Source organism: Actinia tenebrosa, unplaced genomic scaffold (genome assembly GCF_029948245.1).
Source record: "Actinia tenebrosa isolate PJP-AT-01 unplaced genomic scaffold, QUT_ActTen_1.0 PGA_scaffold4__44_contigs__length_22323623, whole genome shotgun sequence".
NCBI lineage: Eukaryota > Metazoa > Cnidaria > Anthozoa > Actiniaria > Actiniidae > Actinia > Actinia tenebrosa.
In genome coordinates this window covers 4746945-4757327 of record NW_028292581.1, presented here as the reverse complement: position 1 = coordinate 4757327, position 10383 = coordinate 4746945, and the positions used below count along the sequence as shown (strand labels likewise).

General features: G+C 36.9%; 3 protein-coding genes across 3 annotated transcripts; 1 reads left to right on the top strand and 2 right to left on the bottom strand.

Annotated features, from left to right (window-relative positions):
• Positions 1-466: 466 nt before the first annotated feature.
• On the top strand, positions 467-2935 carry LOC116298301 (uncharacterized). Its single transcript, XM_031706696.2, has 4 exons — positions 467-654; positions 804-1053; positions 1937-2055; positions 2348-2935. The coding sequence occupies exons 1-4, from the start codon at positions 555-557 to the stop codon at positions 2542-2544; spliced, it is 666 nt and encodes a 221-aa protein (XP_031562556.1). The 5' UTR covers positions 467-554; the 3' UTR covers positions 2545-2935.
• Positions 2909-6117, bottom strand: LOC116298300 (BTB and MATH domain-containing protein 36-like). The gene is made up of 2 exons (XM_031706695.2): positions 5973-6117; positions 2909-5177 (listed from the first exon to the last, which is right to left on the bottom strand). The coding sequence occupies exon 2, from the start codon at positions 5171-5173 to the stop codon at positions 4385-4387; it is 789 nt and encodes a 262-aa protein (XP_031562555.1). The 5' UTR covers positions 5174-5177; positions 5973-6117; the 3' UTR covers positions 2909-4384.
• Positions 6118-6221: 104 nt separating this feature from the next.
• LOC116298299 (uncharacterized) lies at positions 6222-10314 on the bottom strand. The gene is made up of 2 exons (XM_031706694.2): positions 10095-10314; positions 6222-9051 (listed from the first exon to the last, which is right to left on the bottom strand). The coding sequence occupies exons 1-2, from the start codon at positions 10211-10213 to the stop codon at positions 8286-8288; spliced, it is 885 nt and encodes a 294-aa protein (XP_031562554.1). The 5' UTR covers positions 10214-10314; the 3' UTR covers positions 6222-8285.
• Positions 10315-10383: the final 69 nt, after the last annotated feature.

Here is a 10383-nt window from a genome sequence, read left to right as displayed (position 1 = left end):
TATACAATATAATTTAGATCGATCAAATACCCACTTCACAATGATCAGCTGAGGGACAGCTAGCCGTTAATGGACAGAACACATAGAAATTTGGTGTTCCCATTGTGCTCCAGTATGTGTGCATGACCGATTCAACTTCCAGTCAGAGAGGAAAACGGAAGTTGATCTGATCGTGACCTTTTCGATGGTCTTAATTACCTCACGTTTCTTGCGTAAAAATGCTGCAAATAGCGTCCAAATGCAGCTAATTAACCGAACAAAAGAAAGTGTTCAAGGGATCCTCTTAGCAGTAGTAAATGATGCCATGTAATGCAAGTGTCCTATTCCACTGTTCAAGCACTTTTTTCATGCATGTTCGGGACCGGAAATCTTTCATATTCTGTTATCTCATCGTTTGGTTGACGTAACAGTGACGTAAAGAAATGAGCTTCAACAGAATGAAAAAGGCTATAAAAGTGGCTCATCATGACTATACTGACCAGTAGGTGAAAAGTTGCTGGAAACATCGATTCGGATTCGAAAAATAAACAATTTATCCAGAGAAGAGAAGCAAGATGATGTCAAGAACCCTTCTGCTAAGTGCACTCGTCTGCATGATTTACTGGAGCGATTTTGCAGTTGCGTCGCCAAAGTGCCCACAGCCAAAGTTAAGAAGTAAGAAGTCGGAAAGCTTACTATAACTCGGAAATATGCTAAGTTCATCAACTTAGTTTTTTTCTTTCTTTCTATCTTTTTCTTTTTATTGTTTGTTTGTTTTTTCTTCTTTTTACGAGATTGATAATTTTGCTCTAATTTCTTGACAGAATGGCACCGGGTCACCAATGCTATGATCAAATCTACTTACAATCTCGGCGTAAGAATGACGCACAATGATGTTGGAGGAAAACTAGTGATTACTGGTAATGTCTACAGCAATGGATGTGGAGGCGGGGCTGGCTCAATAGCAGTAACATACATTCGAGGCGACTGGGTCCAGATCAGATACACTCAAGAGTTCCGTGGGAGTGCTTCATGTTGGAAGATATTTGGGACCACTGCCTATCCAAAATATAGGTATGTAGCAACTGGAAATTTGTTGGTAAAGCTTGTGACGCGAAATATAAGAAGCTGGAAAACTGTCCTTTTTAATCAAAATTCCTTCTTTTAATTTTCAATCATCTCATTTGCTCATCAATTCTTCACAAGCAGAAAGAAGGATGTCAGACAACTTATAATCTTCTTAGCATCCTCTCGATTCAGAGTACTTAAAAAAAACGTGAGCGAGATTTCCAAACGTGCACGACCTATTGATCTTTTGTTGATCTCTCTATAAATTGTCCGGAAATTCCATATGTTTCGTCAAAAAGTACCTATTTAGCAATTATTCGCCGAAGGCGAAGTGAATATCGGGGAATAATTCTCCATATTCACTGAGCCTGAGGCGAATAATTGTTTTAGCATATACCAACTTGTGTACAGAGTAAATTATTTTTGTATACAATAATTCAATAAAAACAAACAAACAGAAACTTTTAGTTTGCGTGACAAATTCACGTAAAACGTTTAGCAAAACTTTTAGCAAAACTTTTAGGCCATACTTCGTTGCCTTTTTAGTATTGATAGGAATGGCATTTACTTTCATTTTTTCAATTTCCTCATCGGAAATTATAGCAAAACGATTGCCGGCAGATGCCATTTTGTTGCCCACTCAATATTCCGAGATTCAGAGGTGAATATCGTACAATATTCACCTCCAATTAACCAATGACCTAAAAATGTATATGCCGTATTTCCCAGTATGCAAAAAACGTGCATTGTTTTGCTCCCCAGAACATTTCCTCTTCTTGGCACTCACCGCAGTAAAATTGATCTCAAACTCGTTTTTATGACTGCTTTTGATAATATTTCAAATGAAGATTTCGTTTCAACTTAAATAACTCTGTTTTTCCTCCCATAGTTCGAATATTGCTTTTCATCCCAATCCTTTACAACAAAAGCCAGTTGTGGCATTGCAAGACTATTCTGAAGCAGATGGAGATGGAATATTCAATGAATTGCACATGAACTCATTGACCAGTGAGTATATGGCTAAATGAGAAGTTAGAATATTATTATAAGGGTTTAGAGGTCTAGTCTTGAGGTGCATATGACAGTAGTGAGCTTGAATTTGTATTTCGACTATTTTATAAAAGAGAAAATTTTCTATGCACTAGCGAGAGTCACAGGGTTGTTGGAACGAGCGCGCTCTTTTCCAGGCGTGAAAGCCAGGTTTCAAAACCACAGAAACGGCCTTTTTTTGTTTCCCCTACACCACTGTAAATATTGTATTGTAAAACTAAAGTGTTTGTATTTACATTCATTCCTTTAGACAACAAGTTTGATGGTCGAGTGTATCGCTGTGATAATAACAGAGACAATTTCTGGCACACAAATAACGGTGATGGACTGAGGCGAGCCACGGTAATGTTGCGCAGGAGATCACTGACAGAGAATGCTGGGATAGTAACAGAGACCTCGTGTGGTACTCCAAGCTACGTCATCAAAGACGTATACGTGTTGATGTAATGTCACATGAAACAAGATCACTGACCGAGGAAGCTGGGATAGTAATAGAGACCTGGTGTAGTACTGCAAGCTACATCATCAAGACATATACGAGTTATTGTAATTATCATCTATTGTTATTGTTATTATTAACATTTTCAAAGAAGAGCGTAAAGAGCGTGATGGTGTGTAATTTTCCAAACGTTCGCTGAATGAGGGTCTGTGTGTACCTAATTAGAATAGAATAGAATAGGATAGGATAGAATGGGATAGGGTATTGTATAAACATTTGAACATTTTTCTCATTTGCCTTAAATCAATTTTATAAAGGTTTTCTCATCATATAATGCATAATTTAACCATTTGAATATGAAAATATTTGCTATTAAAGATTAACTATTTTTTTATTGGATTCATGTGAAAGTAATGGCAATGTGTAGTTACAGAAATTATCCATACCCCCCCCCCCCCCCCCCCTTAACCCCCAGAAATTCCAATTTTCTTCCATACAAACTCACTGTAATTTTTGTTCTTTCTCTGACCCCCCTACTTTTCAAAAATTCCAAATTCCTCTGTGGGGTGGGTATGGATAATTTATGGAACAAAACAATTAAAAACCTAGGCTTAGTACATATTACATTATTCATATTTTAATTATACACATTGCTGTGTTGATCTGACACTTCTCTTCCCCTACCCTCCCACCCATAGCAGGTATTTTACATCGATGAGTAGTCAAAGTATAAATATTTCCTTTTATAAGTACAGAATGAACATCTATTTAAAATCACCGATCATCTTTTCATTATGATAATTTGTTAATTGAAAATTTTTAAAACTACATTTTCAAAGGAAGGTAGGCAATAAAAATAACTGATTACTTCATTTTTCTGTGACTCAAAGCATGCACATGAACTAGAAACATTAAAATAATCGTTTTTAGTCAAATCCAATTTGTGGTCTATCATAAAAACTGTGTTCTGATTGGATGAGCCACTACTAAGCTATAAGTTGTATCCTTCTAGAAGCAAAAACTGCTGGCTTTGAAAACCAATACATTAAATTAACTTTAAGGTGACTGCCTACTTTTGGAAATTGATCTAAACTTTTTTTTAAAACTTCAATTTTTTGGAATTGAAATTTAATGCTGATTCCAAATCTGGAAAGAAAAACTGGGTGTCCTGAGCTTGTTTTCAAGATAATCAGCATTTAATGGGAGCCTACGCGTGAGCATGTGGAGCAAAGCTTGTGCCACCGGAAGTGATTAGAAAAAAATTAAGATCCATAAGATAATAGTTATTTGCAGACTATATGATTGCATGAATGAAGGCTAGTCAATCATTCTACAATAATACATGGATATTTTCGACGAAAAGACAAGGAGATACATTAATTTCTCATATTTTGTAGTTTCGGTGCTCTTAAAAAATCTCATAATGTCGAACAAAAATACCTACAAAAATCTGATATGAACTTTTTCTAAAATGTTGATATAACCTAGATTTTTAAGGAGTCTTTTCGCTAATAAAAAATAGAGAGTCCCGTGCAAAATTTGAGGGTTTTGCCCTGTTGAAGCTCAAAACATGTATGGTTCTTCAATAAAATCTTGTAGATTTTTCAGCAGTGTTTTTGAGCACGTGCACATTGTGGGCTCAAATTGAATGTTCAAAAGTAGGCAGTCACCTTAAATCAAAACTCGTTTTCATCTATATATTTGACTGACTGGTTGGATTTGACTAATATGGGCCAATAGCTCATTCAGGCTCGAGAACTACAGTGTAATTGCTAATTAATCCTGATTTCCATTCCTGACTTTCCTTCAGAAATAACATGTTTTGTGAAAATCCATGCTTCCATGCATTCATATGTGTTGCAGTTCATAAACCTTCCTCAACCTCTGGTGTAGATTTAAGATGACATTAATTTCTCCACTTTCACGAGCAGCTTCTTCCACAACCTTCAAGTAGTTACTGCCACTGGGTAGAATACTGTGCCGTGCCCTGTCTGGGTACTTCTTGTTATAGATGCTTTTAGCAAGATCTTTGATGGCACTTTCACAAGCATCTTTGATCTCTTTCCTCATTGAATTCCCCTTCTGTTCTAAACCATTCACTTTCATTTCCAGCATTTCAGTTCTTCTTTCTACCAAATGTCTACCCACTTCAGGCTCAATCTTTGAATATTTTTCATGTTTCCTCAGTTCACTAAGCGACATGTGCTTTGCTATTTCCACACACTGTCGCTCTAGCTCTGACATTTTATACGAATGTGCAATGACAAGGAAGTCAATAGCTTGGAAAGGTGTCTTCTCTCTTTGCGACAAATATTGCTCGCAGCGTTCAGTCAACTGCTCCATGTGATATTCTTTTGCCAGTGATAAAAGATAGTAACAGTTTTCTTCTGTGACAGCCTTGGAAGTGGGATAAATGACTAAGAGCATTTCTTTTATTTCAGAAGCTTTCTTACCAGGAAGTGATACTTCATCATTATTCTTTTCAGGATACCCTGCCGTGAACATCTTTTCAAATACTGGTGACCACATCGATAGAGTGGCTTTATGCACATGAAATCTTTTGTCTTCCACATTCAGCACTGCATCACTCATGTGCCAAGGCTCTTCAAAATCTGGTTCGCTTCCTTTCTTCTGCATTATTCTAGCATTTCAAACACATTAACTGCTCATTTATACAGGTAGACAAGGAGATAAAGGGGTATATATGTATATAAATTATCATCCTGTTAAAGACAATTTCAGGGATGATCTAAGCAGTGGCTGATCCACACTGTAGGGGTGGGTTTTGGGGGTTGCAACCCCCCCTATGAGAGCCATCGTGATTTTTTAAAATTATTATTATTTTCATAACAACACCAACAGCATCGTGAGTTTTATTAAAACAGAGGTGCTGAACACATTTCGCTCGCTTTTTTTCCTATACGCTGTGTATGGGACCTGAAACAACCATGCTCGCCTGCAGCAAATAATCGTCTCCTTAACCCTTTGGTCTGCTATATCTCTCCACCACCTCAATCAATGCTACAACCCCCCCCCCCCCCCTTTGAAAAAATCCTGGATCCGCCGCTGCTAAGTCAGGGCAATACTAACTCACAGATCGAATCTAAGCTTCTACTATCCAGATTGAGTTTGACCCATCATGACTGACTGATGCAAGCAAGATTTGATTTATTATCTAAACTTACAAGGATATCTGTCAAAAGCCATTCTAGTTCTAGATATCCCAGAACATTTACACGACGGCCAAACTGCAGTTCTTTACCGATAAACCCAATAATATAGAATAACAACTCGATTTTATTGAAAAAACTCGTAATGTCTGACGTTGTTTGTCAAAGCATTACAGCTACACGTACTTGCATTCTTTGTAGCACAGCTTCATTCATGGCCAATAAATATTATATTTCGGTACCCAATTCATATGTAATTTTCTTACCTTTGTTAATGTACTTCACACAGCAGATAAGGCTTCTTTTGGCTTGAAATAGCGAAATAATTTGTTTGATATTATATTGTATACAGGGATCGGACAAAGAACATAGGCGACTGATTCCACAGGAGTCCCAAGCTTGGTTTTAAGGGATTTAGAAAAAATCATTAGAAAATAAGGTAAAGATAGAAGAGCCAATAAAAGCTTTATTCTATATAAATACTTCATAGAAGTTATAGATATACAAAAATGTACTTAACTTAATCTTTGTTTAATTTTTTGAATTTTTTAAACAATACGCTTGGGATCCCTGTGGTTCGTTCCGGCCACTAGTACTCAGTCCCTGGTATTCATAGCAGCTGAAGCGGGTCAGGTCAAGCAAGGGTGAGTACTTATAGTCAATATTGTTTTTCTTTTTTGTTCAACTGTTTTGTTAAATACTATTCAGCTTGTGTTTTCAGCAAGGTAGTTTGTCAGTCCATGTGCAAACTGGTCAAATGGGTAAACTGACAAAATGATAGCTCTGTATATATCCATCTCAAAAAGGAGAGTCTACATAGCACACAGTTGATGTATAAATGTCTTCAGAAAATCTGTTGTATTCTAATGTCGTTCTATCTATTGCATTAGGTGCAATTCAGTGTGTTTTTTTAAGAATACATTACATCAACTGCTTGCTTTAGGCTTTCCCATTTCCAAAACGGGTGGATCCTGGGATCGAGGTGAAAATGTGAACTGGATCTCCATATTTCACTCTGGGAAATTGGAATTTGAATGTGCTGGGAGGTGTAGGTCAGGTGGGATTCATTTGCTTTCCTCACAGAAGCAATAAAAAAGCTTCAAATTTAAGAAGAAAAACATTCTATGAGGAATGGAATTTCTCCATCATTAATACTTGCCCTGGCATTTTGCAAAAAAAGGCCTGCAAAGTAAGATTCCAGTTGCACTCTTTCCCTCCTCCCAATGATAGTAGAGAAATTCAGGGGAAATAATTCCAGTTCTTGGGAAATTGCTGTGTGTTCTGGACTCATAATCATACCAAATATATTTTTGAATAGTTGCAAGTATGGCCACTGCAACCATCCCAGGGCTGTCAACTCTCCTGGATAAACCGGGAGTCTCCAGATTTTGGACCGTATCTCCCGGTCTCTCTATTAGAGTCTCAAATCTCCCGGATAATCGCCGAAGCTGACCATTTCTTGTGATACTCAAAACGTTCCTCATAAACTGTTCTTGCAAGCAGGCCATTGTAATATAAGCGATAATCTGATTGGTCAGAAATAAACCAATCGCATCAAATTTTACAAAGCAAAAGACGTCTTTTCGCACGCTTTTTGATGAGCTGTGACGTCATGTCCCTTCCATATCAATTCTCCAGATTTGAATATTTTGGGGGTTGACATCCCTGCATCCAACATGTAGTTCTAGTTATCCATAGAATTTCCATACCCCCACCCCCACAAAGGAATTTGGAATTTTCTACTGATCCTAACTCTTTGTGATTTCGAAATTGAAAATGTTAAACTAAACTAAAATTACGATGGTAGATACTTTCAAAATGAGCAAGTGAATAGGACCACATTCATTTTTACTTTACTTATTTTAAAAATAAAACAGCTTTTTTTCTGTGCTCAATTTCATAATACAGCAGGTAAGCATGAAAGTGTCAAGACTGAGAACAAATCATGATAGGCAAGTGTTTCTCATATTTTTTGAGTGCTTTTGCAATTTTTTAGTGCTGTATTACTAAACAGAGAAAAAAGCTGTTATAATGCTGTTTTCTTACACTTCTTTGCAAAGTTTGCTGTGCATGCAAGTATAGCATCTTCAACTATGCTCCATTCAATAGTAAAGCACAATTCTCTACCAAATATCGGAACTTGCATACTATCTACGCTATAAAATAACTAACTTTAATAAACTAAGTGAATATTAATCCACTGTTTCAGTATATGTTGAAGAGAGCAATGAATCAAAGTGGACCTCATTCTATAAGTGTTTCCTTCATAAAGCAAGAGTATTGCTTTACTGGGTTTATGACATTATTTTGTCAAGACTAGCTCCATGGAAGACATACATGGTTAGTTGTCCATCCAAACCTTGCATTCTCTTTTTTATTATAGATTTTTGATATCACAATTGTGGTAGCTTCAAAATTACTCAAATTTTGCTCTTACAAACTGAACTTATCTTTGAAAAGGTTCAGTTTTGGGCATTAGTTTCTTGCTCATTTTAATGGTGGCTGAAATATCTCGAAAAGTTTAGTCATTACTCCTCCCCACACTCTGGATCCAGCAATGCAGCATAACACAGGCTTAATCAAGAGTATAATCTTTCCAGTTTATCTATTGTCTCTGCAATAATTTTTATTTCTGGACTTTTATTCCCTGCTTCTTTAATAAAACATATTTTATTTCCCATAGCTGCATTCATGGGTGGAGGCCTGCCACCAGATTGCTTTCTGTACAGTTCCTCAAACATTCTAGTAATCAAATCATCGCAAACTTCTTCCAGCTTGGACTTTCTCTTTCCCAGCTCATTTTCTAGTATTTCGACTCTTCCCTCTGTCACATCCCATCCACACTGAGGGGGTAGTTCTCGATACATTCGACTAGCTTTCAATTCTGTGTAAGATTTGACCTTCAGTAACTGGACACAAGTACGTCGAAGCCCCTCCAGTCCATACGTATGGGCAATACTAATATATTTAAAGGCTAAGGTCTCGTTGGTAACCTTAGGGATTAGACTCTCCTGGCATCTTTTTAAGACAACAGGAGTTTGATACTCGTGTGCTAGTGGCAACAGATAATTGATCTTGTACTCGCGCACAGGTTCTCCAGAGTATAACACTTTCAAAAATTCTCGAAATTCGTCGGCATTCTTCCCAGCAAGGAAGATCTCTCGGTTTGGGTATTTGCTAAGGTTTTCTGGCAATAGCATTTGCTCGAAGATAGGTGATTGTCGAGAAAGGACACCCGTGTGGATGTGGAATTTAACGTTGTTGTCGACCGTCAAAATGGCGTCTGATCTTTTCCATGGCTTTGAGAAGTCCAAGTTCATAGCAGTAGACTTGGGTTGTGCAGCCCTTAAAATCGATAGGAATGTTACTATTTTAGGATGTTTTTTGATTGGAAATGGGAAATGTGCTTTTCTTTTAGTTTTTCGCTGCGAGAGCTGAAAATGCCGGGATGCAGGGCGTGTGCAGGATCCCCTATCATCCCCCATGGGATTTCCCCTGCTAAAATTGTAATAATTGATAAGTTTCGCCCTTGCAGTAGCAGACGATTTATATTTTATCACAACCATATAATTTAACCACATCAATCCTCTCCAAAAAAAGTCGACCTTCTTCTTATACAATCTGATAAAAGCGAATTTCTTGTTGTATTCACGTAGTTCTAATTCTACGCATATTTATTCCGTGAATCAAAAACTGAGGCAGCTAAACTTCAGATTTTGTTTCAAAATATTATTTAGTCGAATACCAAATAGCTTCTGTCTCTCGCAATAAAAATATAAATTCCATCCAATCAGATTCGAGCGTGACTTCAGTCGAAGACAATACTCGAATTCTGTGGTCGCGATGTCAATTAAATAATTATTGTTGATAAAAAAAAAAAGCCCACAAACGAAAACGGTTGCAAGGATTGAAAGAAAAATAAAAGCTCTATGCTGTAGGCAAAAAATAAAATTGCAGTTTTTGTTTAAAAATTCTAAAACATTTCAGTGACCTTAGGGTCACACTGAAAAAATAAGTTTCAGATTTAGTCAATCCCTCTGTCCAGGATTTACCAAACGATTGCTATAATATCACAATTATAGGAATATAAAGACACTAATTTTATTTTATTCTAAATATTTGTTTTAGTTAAAATGACTTTCAAAAGATAGGTCGTATTAAACCGTATCCAGATTTCCGTGTCGAGAACAGCAAATATACTTTTTCTGTGATTTTATCGGTTGGGAAAATTGAAATGTAGCTGATAGTTTTTTTAGCGCTGTGGATTTAAAAGGTTCACTGTAGTGATGATTTAGTTTTGTTTGTGTCAAGAAAAAGAAAATTACTGTATTTTCAAGCGTTCAAGTGCGTACTTTTCCCCCCACTATCCGAATATAAGTAAGACTTACCCATCCGCTTCTGTTGGTCCCTGGTCCTTCCAGAAAGAAAAAGATTCCTTAAAAACCAACCCATAATTCGGTTCTTCTTCTTGACTGCCTTCAGCATCTCCATCCAACTTCTCCTCCATGTTCTCCTCGTAGGTTGAAAATGCAAGACAATTCTACCTGGGTCGTTAATTGTTGATGAACGAAAAGGGAGCTTCCCTTAAGACAACAGCAGTAAGTGTTGTCTTACGGGATCAGAGGTCAGTACGCATGTACTTGGCTAATAATCTTGTGTTTTTTGTTAAGCTGTCAT